Source organism: Callorhinus ursinus, unplaced genomic scaffold, assembly GCF_003265705.2.
Source record: "Callorhinus ursinus isolate GAN/ISIS: 27379988/994484 unplaced genomic scaffold, GSC_fseal_2.0 scaffold7, whole genome shotgun sequence".
NCBI lineage: Eukaryota > Metazoa > Chordata > Mammalia > Carnivora > Otariidae > Callorhinus > Callorhinus ursinus.
Window position 1 is genome coordinate 56687052 of NW_027397069.1, and position 18964 is coordinate 56706015.

At 46.2% G+C, this 18964-nt stretch overlaps 1 protein-coding gene across 3 annotated transcripts in view; it reads left to right on the plus strand.

Moving 5' to 3' along the window:
- The window catches only part of WDFY2 (WD repeat and FYVE domain containing 2), a 166651-nt gene extending 152819 nt beyond the window's left edge, over nucleotides 1-13832 (plus strand). For 2 of the 3 annotated variants that reach the window (XM_025874978.2, XM_025874976.2), the window contains 5 exons: nucleotides 1821-1926; nucleotides 5585-5716; nucleotides 6560-6690; nucleotides 8790-8898; nucleotides 9950-13832. In XM_025874978.2, coding sequence (XP_025730763.1) covers nucleotides 1821-1926; nucleotides 5585-5716; nucleotides 6560-6690; nucleotides 8790-8898; nucleotides 9950-9979 — 508 coding nt within the window. In that variant the 3' untranslated portion in view covers nucleotides 9980-13832. The remainder of the gene's footprint in view (nucleotides 1-1820; nucleotides 1927-5584; nucleotides 5717-6559; nucleotides 6691-8789; nucleotides 8899-9949) is intronic. The other variant, XM_025874977.2, reaches the window with a different exon arrangement.
- Nucleotides 13833-18964: the final 5132 nt, after the last annotated feature.

The window sequence follows — 18964 nt, forward strand, 5'->3', positions numbered from 1 at the left end:
TTGGGAGGAGGGAGGATGTGGATAATTGAGAACTGTCACATACAAGCATTTTAGCAGACTAGCAAAGCTCATGAACACACACAACAGAAATTTCTACTGCAGTATACACCACTCTTTTGTGTCTCCTTAAGGTGGCAAAAATGAACATGTTCATGGATGTGACTCACGTAAGTTATAGCCTCTCTATAACAAAAAATGAGAAGCAAAGATATATAAACTTAATATTATACTTTGTAATCAAAGTTTCAGTATTCTGACCTATTTAGAAATTATCTAAGTGGGTATCCAATGATTATCAGTTAGCTCTATGTATAGTAATCCGTTTCAAGTTACCCAAAGATCTTTGGGATTATCTTGATGTGCTATAAAACATAATTGCTATTTATATGAAAAGTTTATCAAAACAATTATTTAGTTGAGTTGAACACGAATTTATATTTTTCATATATAGCATTATATAGGCATAATATTAGGTTATTTGACTAGTTATCCTGTATATATTTAGAAGAAATCAACCCAAGTAAAATAAGATGTACACTTGCTCATACTTAACACTGATGAATCAGAGAAAGACATAGCTGTGTTTTAAAATTTATCACACTCGTCTCACTTGCCAGAGTTCACCTCAATTCTGTGAACTTAGATGCTTAAAATGTTACTGAGTTAGTATTTTCTGTAAAAGGATTTTTAAGTCTAGTAAATTTTAAGCTTTAGGGGCTCAATTTTCTTTTTTCCGTTAAGTTTATGAAAATTCAATTTGTATAAGCACTTGTTTATCTTTAATAGCCAAACAGAACAAGTTCTTATAATCTAAAAAGTACTATAATCTTAAAAAAAAAAAAAAAAGAAATTTTTTTTTTTTAATTAGAAAGAAGACTGTAATCTAAGTTGTTGATGCCCTCTGGCAATAGGCTAGCGCTCCAGACATGAGAGGGAAAGGCCTTACTGAACTGTAGTCGCAGACACGCAGAGCTTTAACAGCTTCGGTCCCACAACTTCAGCCACAGGTCAGAAGGAAACACGAAAGCACACAAACACCAGTCCAGATTGCAAGGAACTGTTCTCCTCCCCAGTGGGCACAGAATTCTTAATTGATTTGAGTTCAAAATAGAAAAATATTCAAACAGGAACAACCAAGAAGCCCTATTCCCTGTTCCCTTACCCAGTGGAAAATAATGTCTGTAACCTTTTGTTATCACCACGTTGTCAGACCATAGAACTGGACACTCCATGGTGGCTCCCCCAAGAGGGAATACTTTGTCAGCCATGTATGAACTGGAAAGAAAAATAAAGCACAAAGTGAGTAGAGAGGGAATGAAAACTAGAGAAAATAGAGAGCAAAACTCAAGTCTGTTGCTGCTTTGGCTTCACCCTGGAAGCCAAGAGATGGCACCTGGGCGTAAGCTACCATGATGCACTCCACACCTCAACCAACACAATTTACCTGGCTCTGGCAGGTCAATGCAGTGGGATCCTTTTTAAAAAAAAAAAAAAAAAAAAAAAAAAGTAAAATCATGACTTTTGAACAAATACAGCATGACCATGTACCACAGGTTTTATTTAATTAACCAATTAAGGAAGGAGTCAGTCCCATCTTACAAGGAGTTCAACAATCAGCTTTTCTCCTCAAGTGTCGGTAACTGACAAAGTCCTGAGGCCTCAGCATCTTAAGTAAACATTTTGATTCTGACTGATTTCTAAGATCTGTGCTCGGGGCTCAAGGGGGAGCATGCGCATTGATTGACTTTGCTAGGCGTCCTGCCTTTAGGGCTTTCGCCTTGCTCTCCAGACCTGTCACTAACCCAGGCTTTCTTTTGCAGTGATAAAGTCCAGGCCCTTTCCTATGTGCAGCACACGCGGCAACTCATCTCCTGTGGTGGTGACGGTGGGATCGTGGTCTGGAACATGGACGTGGAGAGGCAGGAGGTAGGTGTCATGGCAGGTCACAGGGCCACTCCGTGGCTGCTGGGCTGGACTCTGCAGTTCTGGCTGGGCTGAAAAACGCCTCAGCCTCCCCTCCTGCTCAATTCTTATTTCTCCTATGATTAAACATGAAATAAGACCTGTTATGTCAGAGAATAAAAGATTCTAGTAGAAAAGAAAATTCCTTTTTTTTTTTACCCCTCCCAAATTGGTGTGTAATATTCATGTAATAGTGATTTCATAAAAATTTCGACCAAGACGAAGCTGTTTAGACTTTGAATCTGTTGCTCCATTCACAACCAAAGTTCAGGTGAGAAAAGAGGGAACCATCTGTTTTCAGACCATTATCCCTTAAAGTGCCCTAGGAACACAGAAGACTCGGTCGCGTGTTTTATGTTAGCCAGGGAATGGTGGCTAATGTGTGAGAAATGGTGTTTGGTGAAGTAAGAGTCCTTAGCTTGATATTAATAGAAATATCAGAAATAACTAATTTTTTATTTGTGCTTCTTTATAATCATGCTCTAAACAGTTCTCCAGATGCAAATATATACACTGTCGTTTTTAAGAATACATTTAAGTTTTCTCCTAGCATTGTGTTTTTATGAGTTTTATTTTCTCATCTTTTAAGCATCTTATCAATGGACATGTTTACTAAATATCCCCTTGACAAGAACTTTGAAGTTAGCCTTATTCTCATTTCCCTAGAATTATGCTGGGTGAACTTTCCCTTTGACGGTGTATATTCATCTAATGCATTTCCTTGCAGGATGCAAGAATTAGAAGAGCAACACTTTAAAAAGACAAAAGCAATTTCCCAGCTTCTTTCCATGCCCTCACCCCAATCTCATTTCAAGAGAGTAGTTGCTATTATCTACCATGTAATGCCTTTCAAATGGCAGTAATTAAATGCTTAAGAAGATTAAAGCCTGACTTGCTCAAACCATAAATCCGTGGGAGTTCTATTAGTAACTAATTAAAATGATCATGACTGTTAGGAAGTGGGGAATTGTAGAATATTGCTTTTGAAAGTACCACTTGGCCCCTTCAGTATAAAGGCAGGGAAATTGGTACAGTGTGTGCTGGCCAGCCATGAGACTGCAGATCCTGCACGATAGCCTGCTCTGGGTGAGGGACGGTCACACCTCGTCTGTCCCCACTTCTTCCCAGGCCTAACTGACCAGACCAGCAGAGGGGGAGCCTCCAGGCTCTCTTCCCTGGGTGCACGCAGAATCCAGCCTTGATGGACAGAGGCCCAAAGGAAGATAATGATGTGCTTTCCAGAGATGAATCCAGTGGGTTGATGGGCAGTCCTTTGAGCCATCTTGCTTAAATTATGCCCTTTGACATGCAGATATAGGGACACTTGCAACTTGTTGACTATCTTGAATCTTTGGGTGATTTAGAGCCCAAATGAGTAGAGAGGGTCCCAGGCATTTTTTTTTTTTCAAGTGTCGTATTTTATAAACCTAAATCCCCTGAGATGTATTTGTGGGGCTTCTGGGGGTCATGGCCAGTGCTGTGCAGTGCTTACCTCAAGAGGCCGGAGACATGTAAGGAAGCAGTCCCTGCACTGGTAGGCTTTCTGGAAGAAAAAAATATATGGGAGAAGACTTCAGAAAACTATTACATGGTATAAATGATGTGATTACAGTTGCTGTAGGATGGAACATTAGTGCTGGGCATTTAGGAAGGGGCGTTACCATTGTCAGCTAACGTTCTCAGCAGAGAGTTTGTGGAAGGACATAGGCGCTGAAAGATATGCTCTGAGGGGCACAGGGAACACCACAAGGAAAGACAAGGTGAAGGAGAGAAGTCGTGCCCTGTGTGCTGGTGCTCGTGAGCAGTAGAAGCAGTCAGAGACAGAGGATAGCTTGGCTGTGGGGGTGGCTTGGGGGGGGCAGATGGAAGGCGGAGTGGCTGAGCCCACATCTTGTAGGCTAAACGTGTGTTTCTACTGTTAATGAAATCCATTTTTGCAAAAACTGTATCCTTTTTTAGAAGTATGGAGAAACATGTTCTTTGTAGAGAAGTTACAGAGTGCCCCTTAACAAATAGAAAACATGTCAGTTGCTCATAATAATACCACCACCCCAGGAATATCACTGGTAATACCCTTCCTTACAGTTTTCTCTGCAAAAACACATGCACAGGGTTTGTTTTTCGGGTTTTTTTTGGACAAAAAATGGAATCATACTACACATGCTGATTTTTTCCCCCTTTTCCTGTTCCTTACTCCCGTTTCCCTCTTCATAGATACCCTCTACCATGTATTTGATATATGTCCTAACCCTGCATGTTTCCTTATAAAGGATATAGTAGTGTGTGACAATTTTTTGTAAATCCTCCTGATTTTCGTGCATCGTAAGTGTTTTGAAAAATCACAACATAGATAAGTCTTTTAGGGATAAAATGTTTTTCCTGAAAACTCTGTATTATACATTTTGTTAAATCAGTCTTTAAACTGATTAGAGCTTGAAAATTACAAAGCAAATCAAAGCTTACTTCTTAAGAACTCTTTGGTTTTAATAAAATAAATAACCAAGAAGTGGAACTCTTCAAATGTCACCTTCATACTTTTCTTTTTTGAGACAATGTGTAGCTTTAGGTTCATTTCTGCTTATCGGTAGGAGAATAGGCTAAATCCCCAAGTCTTTTCTGTAACAGGGCTTCTTCAGAAAACGATTACGTGAACAGAAAAAAGCTACAAGAAAAAATCTTGTAGAGAGAGGGGACAGGCCATTGTTTGCCACATTTCTCAAACTTGTTTGATCTCAGGCTTCTTTTATACTAAGTGTCCTGTGAGTCAAATTGGAGTTCTCTGGAACTCACTTTTGAGAAACCCTGGGGTTGGATATGTTTTTCCAGGTTCCTTAGGTTCAGTGATATGTGTAAAGAGATCTGTCCCTCATCCAAATGATAAATGTACAGAGTTGAACATGGAACTCTAGAAACAGATACAGAATCACTGTATGCATAATCTGTAAAGATTTGCTAAAGAATAGCTTTAAGCTTAACATATCTTTTAAACCCATTTGACATCGTTTCAAGTACTTATGATGAAGTTGGGAAATAGTGAATAAAGGCAGAATAGTGTGTTCCATGAGGCAAGGCACAGAGTGTCCAGGCTTGCTGGGCCCTGCCATGAACGGAGGGTGGACAGGCAGCTTTCCTGGGCACCCACTGCGGTCAGGTTGTACCCTCCAGTGCACGTAGCTGGGCACATGTGGGATGTGCAGTTACACATAACTATGCATAGCCAGAGCAAATCTAATTGCATGTGATCCAAGAATATGAGATAAAGTCAACATATCTGACGGCCGTCAGAACTCTGTGCGAGTGACCTGGCCCCAGCCGCCCCTGAATGCCCCCAACCCCCCCCCCCAACACCTGGTGCGCTGCTTCTATTCCTCAGGCCTTTACACTTCCTCTTACTTAAATAATTGATATTAATAATATTGTCTTGTTTAGTCTTCCCTCATAAATTATAAGCCCCATGACGGGAGAGATTCTTTTTATCATCGCTACATCCCCAGGGCTCGAGATACCATAGGCATTCAGTAGATGTTTTTTAAATGGCTGAGAAATCACACCTCTGTTTCCTATAAACACGTCTTGATTCTGTAAGTTTCATCACTGTTAATGGCTCCTCACTGTGTCGCAGTGTGACCTGTTGTGTGCTTTATTTCGCAAGACCCCTGAGTGGTTGGACAGTGATTCCTGCCAAAAGTGTGATCAGCCTTTCTTCTGGAACTTCAAGCAAATGTGGGACAGTAAGAAGATTGGCCTAAGACAGGTGGGTGATATGGATCCCTCATCAAAATGGAATAGAGTGGAGACAGCTTCACCTGTGAGCTTAGAACTAGCACCCCCGGGGCAGGGGTTGTGGCAGGGTGGGGGTGGGGGGTGTCAGGCACTACCCTGGGGCCACTCTGAGAATGCACGTTAATTTATTCCCTTATCTACTGCAGCTCATTCCTGCTGGACTCAGTTTCTATAGTGACTTGTTCCAAGTAGTTAAGAGATATGATTTTAGAATTCTAGTGGCATCTACGGAAATACACCTTAAAATTAAAGGCATCATGCTTAGCTCATAGTGGGACCAAACCGTGGAATTATGTAAGAGGTATTTATTTCTTGTTCATAATTTCACTTTCTCTCCTGCCATCTTAGTTTTAGTCATTTATAAAGAGCTACTCGTAATAATATAGCATTTTCAGTCTGATTCATGGTTGGGTTTGGTCCTCCCCAAGGAAATCAGTGTGAGTCACCTAGTTGAGCATGGCCAAAGTGTAGACAGTAGATTGAACTGGATTGCAGTCACACTGTCCTTCATTCACCGGGTGGTCCTCTAGAGTTCATGCTAACCGTAGCTGGGAAGGACCTAGGATGGGCAGAGGGGGGGCTATGGTTGGGAGGTGGGGGTAGGGGGTGGGTGTGGTGACACAAACAGATGTGTTTCCAGCAGTTCTCCATTTGAACAAAGAGCCCAAAAAGAGAACACAGCTGGTGTGTTCCTTCCGTTTCCTGGGCGCTCTTGTTTAGCATCCTCACCCGGACGCTGTTGGCCACGCCCGCACTGACAAGGTGGGGCCGAGTTGCGGGAGCCCTAGCAAGCCTGTGCTCTCTCCCCCTCCAGCACCACTGCCGCAAGTGTGGGAAGGCCGTCTGCGGCAAGTGCAGCTCCAAGCGCTCCTCCATCCCTCTGATGGGCTTCGAGTTTGAAGTGAGGGTCTGTGACAGCTGCCACGAGGCCATCACCGATGAAGAGTGAGTTCCAGCAGGGCTAAGGGGAGAAGGTGACCCGGCACCGCAGCCGTGACCACCAGTGCCCTCGTTCCTGCTGGTTTCGAATACAGACCGTGGCCCGGGCGCAGAGCCCTCCTTTCTGCCAAGACATCCGCGCTCTCTCGTGAGATAGGAAAAGAGAGTCCGCATCAAGAACTCATGTCTTCTGTGCTCTTCCCCAGCCCAGGGGCAGGTGCCCTGCCAACAGGGGTTCTTCCAGCCAGCCCTGCCATCCCTTTATTTCCTTGAGAGTCGCTCTGGAGTGCAGGAACCCAGGCTTCATTTTCTAGCCCAAGCTGGTATTTTTACAGGAGCTGAATCAGCCCACGGGCTCCAGAGGCTGCATTTTCTCCGGAAGAGCTGAGCCACTTTTTACCTAAGAGGCCAGTACCACTAGTTGTCCAGCGACTCAGTCTTGCTTGGTGGTCTTGCCCGATAACCCAGGACCTTAGGTTACTGCAATCAGTGTGCTTTTGGGGTGGGGTGTGTGTGTGTGTGTGTGTGTGTGTGTGTGTGTGTGTGTGTGTGTGGAAGGGCACTTCTGTGTTCTCTCTTCAGTGCCGCTTATCGCAGACTGCCCCAGAGGGAAGCAGAATGCTCTGCGACAGGTTCCCCTTTTAATGAATGACAGCAGGGTTTCCTAGGAAACTCGTCTGCCCGATTCTCCCCCACCTACTCCCCCACCTTGAATGCAGTAGAATCATTTTAAGTACTAGATGGGTGTCTTGAAACAGCACGTAAATAGAAACATATTTCAGATGCACCAGAGGAAGTCAGCATTTAAAGGAAAGTCGTGGCAATTAATACACCAAAGTATTCTCTTACGGGTAACCCCAATGTATGTGTTTTTTTCATTCTTCTTTATCCATATCAAATATAAATTAAGATGCCCTTGCATCAGTAAGCATTTATATTCACTGATTATTTTCCACTCATCATATGTGATGAAATTAGAGAGTTCTTTTCATTAAAGAGCTGCAAGAGACTTTAGAGATATTCTAAATTAATTATTCATTTTATAGATAAAGACACAGACCCAGGAGCCTAAGCAGCTGCACATTAAACCTAAATTCTGAATTCTAAATGTTTTAAGTGATTACCTTAGGATACTAAAGACTGTCCCACAGACCTAGCTACAGGTAAAAGTGTCTTCAGAGAGCCCACTGCTGGGGAGCGGGCGCCCTTGAAGCCTGATGACAGACCAGCCGCCTCCTTCCCCGTGTCTCTGTCCCCCTCCACATGTCATTGTTTCTTCTGCCTTTTCTGCGTTGCCTCTAGATCACCTAGGCAGTTGACAAGCCTTCTTGCTAAAGCAATGCATAGATTAAAAAATACAAAACAAATAAAAATGTTTGTTTATAGATTGTTTTCCTTGTTGAAGTGTTAGAATCCCATAGAAAAACGAAACCTGCAGTTACACCAGGAAAACGAGGAGAGCGAACGAGTAACCCTTCAGTTAGAATGGTATCTTAGGCTTTGTAACAGGTGTGCTTTTTTTTTTTTTTTAAATAGGCACAGGTAGACTATTATACCAGCAGGTCCTTCTGAGATCAGACCTAGCAAAAGCACTGAGGTGTTTAAGATTTGTCAGAGGCATAGATGAGATTTTCATAGGCTCTATCAGAGCAACAGGTAATCCATAAGACTTTGGGAAATGTCATCATCTCTTTCCCATTCTCGAGAAGATAAGAATCCTTTCACCTTTTAAAAAGCTGCCAGGGTGGCTCAGTCGGTTATGCGTCCAGGACTCTTGGTTTTGGCTCAGGCTATGATCTCACAGTTGGGGGATTGAGCCCCGAGTCGGGCTCCGAGCTCAGCGTAGAGTCTGCTTAAGATTCTCTCTCTCCCTCACCCTCTACCCCTCATTTGTGCACACTCTGTCTCTCTCAAATAAATAAATCGTTTTTAAAAAATCATTAACAGGTTCCCAGGGAATAAAGGTAGATATGAGGGGCAGTTTTAAAGTGAAGCACTTGTCTTAGTCATTTGGCTGCACATTAGAGCTTCATGACACCTTAGATCTCTCCTTCATTCACGTGTCACCACTTTTCACTCTTGGAAACTTACTTTGCTCCTTCCAGACGTGCACCCACGGCAACCTTCCACGACAGCAAACATAACATTGTCCATGTGCATTTTGATGCAACCCGAGGATGGTTACTGACTTCTGGAACGGACAAGGTTATTAAGGTAGGGCGCCATCTTCTTTTAGAAGCTTTCCATCTTTGGTCCTATGTCAATATACAGGAGCCCCAAGACTGTGTGAGGTCTACTCACAAGGTTACTCTCAGCAGTGAGCATTTTTGAGAACCTACCATGTGCAGAGCCCTGCCTGCACACACCAAGACCTGGCTCTTGGCTTCAGGGAACACGTCACCTGCTGGGAACGTGCTCTGTCTTTTTGATGGTTAATAATAGGTCATGTATTCAGCAGCCAAAAGAGTGATACAGGCAAGAATTACCTTGAGAGCTCAGTAGAGGGAGATGGGGCTGTTGGAGATGGCTTCAGGAAGGAAGTGGGGTTTGAGCTGAGCATTGAGAGAAAGGAAGGACTCGAATAAGCCAGCAAGTTATAAACAAGACCTTTTCCCCGTGAGATCAATCAATCCAGAAGCCTTCCAACAGGGCCTTTCTGAGGACTATGCCGAATTTATCTGGTGCCCCAGCAGAGGCCCTGGACGGGAGGGGCCACAGCTGTACCACGGGCTCACCCCGCACGCTGAGCACTGGCACCCCAGGCCACTCTGGTCCCTTCTTGGAGGTAGCAGCAGGATGTGGTGGTTAAAATAACCCCCTTCAAAGCCACTAGGCCCCTGGGACTTTGAGCAAGTTTAAAGTAAACTCTGGGAGCCTCGGTTCCTTTCTTTTTGAAAAATGGGACATCTTGGAAGACTGTTTGGAAGACTGGATGAGAAAAGATCTGGAAGGGACACAGCACGTCCCAGGGGGCCCACTGGGGGCCTGATAGATGTTCGTTCCCTTGCCCCAGAAGGGAACCTGATCTGTCAGATTCTGCGCGAGCCGGATGAAAATTCTCCACCATTTTATAGATGTAGAAATCATGTTAGTGTAGTACTTAGTTGCTTGGCAAAATACCATTTTATAGATGTAGAAATCATGTTAGTGTAGTACTTAGTTGCTTGGCAAATTAAAAAGTTCACTTGTATTCAATGACAAGGACTGTTGATCCTCAACGCAATGGAATTTCAGTTCATCCTGCATTTTCTGTTCCTTTCCGCAGTTATGGGATATGACCCCAGTCGTGTCTTGAGGACACCCCAGGCGCAGACAGATAGCATTTACTCAAGAAACGGTTGTTGGAATCCACTGTGTTACTGGGGCTGTCAGCAGACGTGTGAGAGTCCGAGAGAAGCTCGCGAGCCGGGCTGAGTTGGCGTGGGAGCTAGTGAGTGGACACTGGCAAGGGGACTCTTTCAACTTGTTCATACAATAGAAAAGAAGATATTTTTTTAACAAATGGTTTATACACTCTGGCTGTGCTACATTGTTTTGAGCATACTGAAAACTCTGTGTGGGGCGTTTAATTTGTATGTGTTTCTCACTTCCTTTTCGTTGCTGCTCTGTGCGTTAGAGAGATGAGGAAGGCATCTGTTGGGGGATATTTTTGGTCGTTATAAAGTCCTTTCCATGCTTCCTTCACGTGGGCATGTATTCTGTGGTTGGCATCCCTTTCCCTCTCTCTGTGTCGCCTCCCCTCCGCTTCATGTTCGCTGGTGTATGTGTTTATATTGACACTCTTTATTCTCAGTGTTTCTGCTTTCACAGACCTCCTCTTCGACTGAGAGGTTCAGGAAACCATTCGTGTGGGTTTTCCGACTGACTTCTTGAATCACCTGAAAAGTAATCCGTTTGGAAGGTCTAACTCATTCCTGTTCGGCTGAGTAGATACGACCTTGTGCTTCTGCCTCACTCAGTGTTCTGTCTTTGCCGTGAGAAAGCTGCTCCCGACCACTGTCGTCCCAGAAGCGATGATTGTAACTCAGAGCTCCGACTCTCAGTGCCTGGATCATTTCCCCTTCAGTTGGAGCCTTCTGAGCCTTTGGTGTTTTCGTGTGATTCACATAGCTCTTCCTTCCTTCCAGTATTCAAAACAAATGCAACAAAACAAAACAAAACAAAAACCCAAACCCCATGTCCTTCAGAAAGAAGTGTCTTTAAGATGTGTTTGTCCACGTGACATCACCTCTGAATTTGAATGTGCTCCTTCCTGCGAGATTGTATCCTGCTCTACTCCTCACCATCTGTATTTTCTTCCCCTTGAAAAACTAGATATTTAAAGATTTTTATCTTCATGTATTTTAGCAGAACACTTTGCACACCTTCATACTAAAACGGTGTGATCTGAGACATAAAAGGTACTGAGTCCTACAGCTCATACCGTGTTCCAGTTGGGAATGTTAAAAGAAAAAAAGAAAACAAGAAAGAAAAAAAAGAGGGCTTTAGAAAATGAACCCGAAGAAGTCTAATTTTAAGGGAATCCAATCAAACTTGATAAAGTGAAATATTCTTGTGTATAGTGGCTCAACTCAGGATGTTGAGTCCTTTTTAGAAATCTTATTTTCACCTGTTGGCAGCCGGCGTGTGCCGTGAGCCTGCCCTGTTGTGTGCCCTTTACACGTCCCACCTCATTCACCCTCCCCTGTCAGGGGCGTCAGGGGACCACCGAGTCTCTTGAGGATCACCAGGTTCAGTGAAGCCTTGCAGAGAATCAGGCCAGTTACTTGCCCTTCACTATCCAAGCCATCCACATTACCTTGCTCCCTTCTGATTTGACAGGTGTTTGGTGGTGGTGTTTGAAATGCTCCCTATTTTTTTCTTTCTTTTCCTTCCTTCCTTCCTTCCTTCCTTCCTTCCTTCCCTTCCTTCCCTTCCTTCCCTTCCTTCCCTTCCTTCCCTTCCTTCCCTTCCTTCCTTCCTTCCTTCTTCCTGGCGGGGGGAGCTGTTTTTTCCCCGTCATGACTATTAATTACTTTTCTTGCCAACCGGGAAGAGTACTATCCGCCATCCTCGGCTGCCATACTCCCATTCTCTGAAGACCTCTGAGCCGCGTGCTTCCGGGGCTGGGGCTTCTTCCTAGGGATGGCTCTGTTGCCACAGCCGTGGGAAGCAGGAGCAGTGGGTGTGCCCCGTGCAGCCCTGGCACATGGCGGCCGTCATCTGAGACATCAGACCAGCTCATGTGACCACACTCTAAGGTTGGACGCGCGTGTACACACACATGCACGCACGCATGCACGGAAGCAGTTACCACTTGTCACTTCACTGTCCCCTTCCCCACTACCCTTGCTTGCCATCAGTCGAGGCTGTTAGAATTAAGCTGAGTCTTGTCTGCATGATTGTGAGAGAGCTTTAAAAAGGGAATGAAATTTAAAATACTCAAATATCTATTTTATAGTTTACTACTGGAACTTGGAGCCACGTACTAAGTTGTACATAATAGAAAACCATGTGTTGGAAACGAGTAATAGAAATGAATCGCTCTATTTTCCCTTCCTGAATTTCAGAGCGTGGCCCATATGCAGAGAGGGAGGACAGTGTCAGGGAAGCGATAGATCAGTGCCCAGCGAGGCTGATTGGCTCTGAGTTAGGCCCGGAGGAGCTCGCACCCCACTGGGGAGGCTGATTGTCCCTGCTGGGTCATGAGTGTCCACCGCGGTTACTCTGGGCTTCGACCCTGCACTTCACTGCAGCCGTCTCCCTCCCGGCATGGCTGATCCCCAGCCCGCAGAGCCACTCAGAGGTTGAAACCACTTGCCACCTCGTTGGTGATTAGAGTCACGATCAAAAACCACGGATAGATCATAGTATCCCCCTCTCTGCCCTTTTCTTTCTCCTTATATGTGTGGGTGCTTGAATTTGTTAGCAAACCAATGGTGTGTGTTTGTGATACTGTGAATTTTTGAGTTTTACAATGAGTGTCTCCACCCTTTTTTGTAACTCATGGAGAGAGAGATGCTGGTGTCGGGTGTCTTCCCAGGATTTTATGGGGTGGCAGCTTCGCTCGTTAGGAGTGAAAGCTGACGCCAGCACTTGTCTTTTCTCCTGTCATAGTTGTTGTTTAGCCCTCTTGGAATTGCACTTTACATATATTTTTGCTCTGTTACTTCAGCAGTTCTGGCAAGTAATGCCTAACATGGTCATGTCGGGAAAGTGGCAGGACTGCACATCTCATGCACAGACTTGTTCTGCATTTGGTAGGATAAAACCAATCACATGCTCTTGGTTTCTCCAAAGAAATGTTACTGGAACCTTTCATGGTCTGGGTTTGTGTCCACAGTAGCAAAGATGGTTTTAAATTAAGTACTTGGAATTGCATGTCTTTTTATATGAGGTAAATCAATGATGTATTTCTCATTTGATGGTTTCAGTTATTCAAGGAATCATAGAATCACAAAACTGGAAGGGATCTTCAGAGATCTAGATTGTTCCAAGCAGAAAACATTTGGTCATCCCAGGCAGTTGGATATAGCTTGAGGTGTCAACAAGAGAATCTAAAAGTTTTAAAGAATTTTCCAGGGACACTTGCTTTTGGACATTAACTACTAATGGCATGACTAGGAGGAATGACCTCTAGGCAGCTCTCAGGAACCAGACCTGATCCTCTTGTGGGTGAATCTGACACTTCTGTTGGCCCCAGCCCTGTTTCTGAGGGGGTGGGTACTATGCAGTGAGGCAATTCTTGCAGGTCTTGATCAGCATAAGCTCCTTCCTACACTCTTCCTCAAGGACCCCTCCCCAGCAACAAAATCCAGGTGGAAATCTGAGGGCATTGAAAATTCATCTCCCCTGTTTGTCTGAAGGCCGGCCTTGAGTGAGTGTGAGTCTACAGCCATTGCCTTTCTTAGGGAACATCACCTTTTCATGGTTTGAGATTCATTTTTAAAAAGCATAATTTATTTTTGCTTAACATTAATCCATTTTTAAAGCCTGGACATTGACTTTTAAGTAAAGGGATAGCTCTAAACTATGTACCAAAGTTACTGGACATAAATATTCATTAAATGAGATTCCTTTGATTTTGCTTTTTCATAGTCTAATCGTATATAAGTGATCTCGTTCACTAAGATACGTATTTTAAAGTAAAAGAAAGCACTTTGCCAAAACAGTCTTTTTCTCTCCTTTAAAATAATGGTAAGTTTTAACCGACAGTGGATATCTATTAAGTTGATTGGGAAACACAGAAATTAAGTCCATTTTAAACACAGAGTTCTCTTAGATGATCCTTGAGAGTGTAGCCCACTTCAGCCATTTGTGGAGTGCCCGCTGCAAGCCAGGCTCTGAACTAGGCCGTGGGGGAAGTGTGCCGGGGGCCGACCCCCCAGCAGAAAGGACACCTGAGCAGAGGGTTAAAGGTGCAGTTGGAGTGAGTCTAGTAGGGAAATGACGTGCAGGCTGCTGAGACAGAAACAGGCCTAAGATCTGGCATCAGCCTGGTGCACGGAGGCCACAAGTGGTTTGGAGTTGCCAGAGAGTATCAGGTGCTCGGCTGCAGTCCTGGGGTGGGGGGGGGGGTGGGGGGGGGGCTATGCGGGGTTCCCCATGACCTCAGAGGGAGGCAGCACACGGAGCACCATGAGGGCTTCATGAGTAAAGCAGCATTTGAGAGTCAGGTTTTCCTGCAGCTGACTGAGGCCAGTATCTAAGCTTTTTGTCTTTTTCCTTTAGAAAGACCTGGGATGGTTATCTTAAAATGACCCATGGCAGCTAATTTTTGAACTTTCTGGAGGCACAGCCCCGCCCCGGAGGCCATGAAGTGGAGCTGGTGGCCACTACATGTGTGGACTTGGCCTAGGAGAACATACAAGCTAATTCCTTTATGACACAGGTGGGCCAGGCTCAGCCTCTCCCCTTTGACAAAGCAAAGACCATGCCGGGTGATAGGAGACTGTTCTAGACAACTGCGCCATCACAGGCGTACACAGAGCCAAGCCCGTTGGTGTGTAAGCCTCCATTTCCCCGCCGGCCCGAATCGTTCTTGCAAGTCATGGGTCTTCTCAGTACAGCGTGGGAAACATGCTGAGTTCTCACCGTAGTGCCTCTCGCCACCTGGAAGGGAACATTCCCACAGGTCAGAGGCCATGGGCAGGGCTCAGGCAGCGCCCCCTCTGACACCTGGCTCTGCCCAGCAGTGGCGACCCAGCACCCCCCCCCCCACGAGGCTTGGCACTTTCTGGTTCTTGCCATTCCATCCATTTGCCTTTTTCTTTCACTGGCCAAGTGTCCTATGTCCATAACTTAATTCAGGAATATCCGTGTTCACTTTTCAACTTCAGCTCAACTTCATAACCAAGAATTATATACATACCAACCCTCGGGGGTTTTAGTTTGTAATTTTGCCTTTAAACATGATGCTTTCCACTGAGAAGCCTATTTAGGCCTAACACACAAAAGCAGTCCCTAAGAATATGATCTGTCCAAAATTGGAGTGGGATTCCTCCTTTGTGTTTCGCACACCAGGGAATGTTGGAACACACAGTAGAGAGTCCCCTGTCAGAGACGGGGGCGGGTGGCTGAAGCCCGGAGGAGGGACTGGGTTGGATGCTCGTTCTGGAGACCCCTTCCAGTCCTGGGATCCTGTGTTTCCATGAATGTTTACTGTTGGACTAGTGGCTGACTTTACTCCGACAGGCGGGAGTATAGTATTGGGAGGTCTTTGCCTTCTGTCATATCAAGGAAATTGCTCTCTGCATTTTTCCATCGAGAGGTCTGCAAAAGATGATGAAGGTGGAAGTTGATCATGGTACCATCTCACTAAACAATAAGATACCTCAAAATGTTCCCCTTTGTGACTCAAAAGCAGTAGCTGACTTTCTTGGGAGAGAAAGTGGCAGGGAACCGCAGGTTGGTTTAAAGGTTAGATTGAGAATCTGACCTTGATATTTTTTTTTCCTGGTTCTCTGGGCATCAGAAGAGGGTGAACTCTAATTCAAAAAGGGAAAATGGTTTGCAAAGTGTATTTCATTTACATGCACGTTTTTTTCCTCCCATTTGAATAGATGGCAGCCTTAGGTCCGTAGCATCCATCCATACGAAGTATAGACCAAACACTTGTGTCACTGGTAACCACGGTACTCGTCCTATATTTGTGTTGGACGCCATTTGCCTTGCTTTTTAAATGACTTATTTTCATGTACTGTCATTTCGCAAAAGAAAATCTTTATATGAAAAGTACAGAAACTGTTATTAACTGGACAACAGGGAAGGTGCTCGCCCCCTGTTCGTGCCTGCCTACCTACCGCTGTCCCTAACCAGGGCAACGGACTCTTCCACACTGCACGCTGTCCATCTGGGGCCCCTGTAGAACCTGGCTGCAGCAGGCATGTTACTTCATGGATATCTTTTTCTTTTCTTTTTGAAATGAGATTCCCCAAGGGGTCAGGTTGAGGATGTCATGAGCCTGAAGCCGGAACAGATTTCTCAGATGCGGTTCTTGCAGAACCCTTCTGGCATCGCCATGCTCTCTGCCACTGGAGACTTTGACATTGACTTCCTGACTGAGCAGGTGGGACTGAGCAAGAATTTAACAATTTTAAAATGCCTGTGTCCGGTTCTACGTTCCAATGCTGCTGGATGTTGTGAATGTTTTTAAACTCTGCTCACGTTCTCACTGTGTTCCCTCTAACCGAACCATGCCTGTGGCCATTACCAATGTAAAAGACTCTCAATGCAAAGTTGCCTCCACGGTTTAAAATAAAATCTCTGTGGAAACCTTCCTGCAACTCTGGTCCCATCATTGTTGTCGTCAAGCTGAAACACATACACCCCAACAGTCCTGCTTTGGTGTTACCTGGGTGCAGGAAGGTAAGTCTCTGGGCTGCTTCCACACCTGTCTAGACCCCAGGGAGAGCCGAAGGCTGGTGAGCCACCATTTGCCCCGGACTCTGTGCACAGCAAATGGGCTGTGGCCACATAGTCTTATTTATTTTCTTGATCTTTCACGTAAGTCTGCTCTAACCATAGTTAATAAACTTCCCAACTGAGGAGAAAGGACTTTAGGGCAAATACAGTTAGGAAAAGCCTCTCTGAAAACTCAGGAAGCCCATTTTACAGATAGGAAAACATTTGAGAAGAAAACAGTGGCTTGCACGGCATTGAACAACCAGTGAGTGGGGGAGTTGGGGTGCCCTTCAAACCATGGCCCCTGTGACTAGCAGCCCCTCCCCCCAGCCTCTTTGTGCCAACATAGCCCACCCCCAACCCCCACCCAGAGGCCCCACTTTCTTCAGAAAAGGAGGGATGCAGTCAAATGGAGCCGATGCTCACTGCCCTTTCCGGGCAGACGCACCCAGGAAAACCCCTTCCTTGGGGCTCCTTGGCTGACAGCCTGGGTCTGAGCGCCTCTGAGGAACCGCCCACCTGGCTTTTCCTCCACTATGGATGATGAGTGAGGGTTGTTCCACTCTGAACACCAGGAATGTATGTAGATATTCCTAAATCTGTTTGTTGATTTTGCTACAACTCTGTCTGCAGTCATTAGGAGGTAAGGTGGTATAATTTAGAAGTTTTTTTCGAACTAGCACTAGAATGCCAGGTGCACTATTGAAGCCACTCCTAATCTTAAGCAGATGTAATTTGTTCATGTAAATATGCACTATCCCATAATCATGCTGTGCGCCTAGGGCCACACAGGGGACACACGACAGAGGCAGCATGGGGCCCTCTCCTGGAGGACAGACGTGCACAGCCCATTCGCACATCTCCCGCCTCCCACCCTGCTTCCCTCAAACCAACAATGTGGGGTGATCTTGAACACGGAATTTTTAAGAAGACCACATTCTCAAAGGACAGATTCATACAGGAGAAAAAAACCCAAAAAACAAAAAGCCTGCCACAGAAGATGAAGTTTGGCTTGTTCCCGGCCCCGGTCATCCTTATTTTAAAGTAAAAGTTCCGAGTCACCAAAGTCCCTCGGAGCTACAGTGGCATGTCTAGGAGGGAGCAGAAGTGACAATCTGCTCAATGGCCCCTGGTCCATACCTTCTCTGGCCCCAAGCTGGCCTGGCTTGCTTACTCTGAGCCGCTCTCCCAGGATTCCCGTCAACTCCTCCTCTTCAGCCGGTGACGCTGTCCTAGCAAGAGGCAACTATGTGGAGCCGGGGTCCCGATCTAACCGCGAGGGGAATGCAGCTGTGGGAAGGGCAGCTCCCTGACTGGCCTGTGCCTGTGGCCACCAGGGCCCCCACGGGCGTCAGGTGCCACCCCTGCCCGCAAGGGCCCACACGGCTGAGGGTCCTGATGTGCCACAGGAGGGAGACCAAGCAGGGGAGGACAAGAGTCGAGCGGAGTGTGACTGACTCAGACCCTGCGCAAGGGGCCGAGGGAGGGTCTCCAGACAGGGGTGTGGTGGGGTGGGGCCTGCGGTGGGTGGGAGTGCGATGTGTTCAGGAACTGGCAGGTGGCTGCCAGGGGAGAGGCAACCACCCTCACTGCCACCAGGTCACCAGAGCCTCATAACAGCTCAAGCGAGGGTGGTTGTCCATAATGGACCAAGATCCAGAGAGAAGACCCTGGCTTCGCCCGAGGTCAAGTGTTCTCTGGTGCCCTCTCCTCCCAGCCCACCTCCTCTCCCAGAGCTTGTCCCTCGGGACTCAGCCCAGCTAGAGAAGGAAACCTTAACAGATAAAGGCCGCCAGAAATAGAAAAGCAGAGTCACGGCTAACTCGCTTCCCAGTGCTGCTTTGGACAGATCCCGTTCCCCGGCGTTGGGTCAGCTTCCCAGATGACCCTTCACCTTCCAGGGGGGATCACCTTTACCCAGGGCCCTCGGGGCCTGGCCTCGCCCAGGACTCTGATGACAGGCATCACAACCTGAGGACCTCTGTTCTCCAGGGACCCACTGAGTTCAGAAAGATGGGGGGAAAGCGGGGTGTAAAATCAGGGGAGGCACTTTTTACAAAACCCACCCCAACAGGCAAAGGACACGTTTCACCAGCAAAGCCTGGGCACAGTCATGGGGGAAGGGGGACAATCCCACCCTACCCTGAGTTTCATGGAGGGAAGGGTCCACCTTGAGAGGCTCCCAGCCTGAGTTAGAAAAAGAGGGTTCACAGACAGACAGGAAGTCCCCTTGAAAGAATCTGTACGGAGGTGTGCAGGGTGGCAGGAGTGAGGCCAGGCACAGCACACTGTCCCTCTCCCCAACCCCACTGCGTCCCAGAGCACACCCTGTCCTTGAACCTGGTGTGGAACCCCCTACTGACAGCCTCACAGCCGTGAGAAGGAAGAACAGAGACAT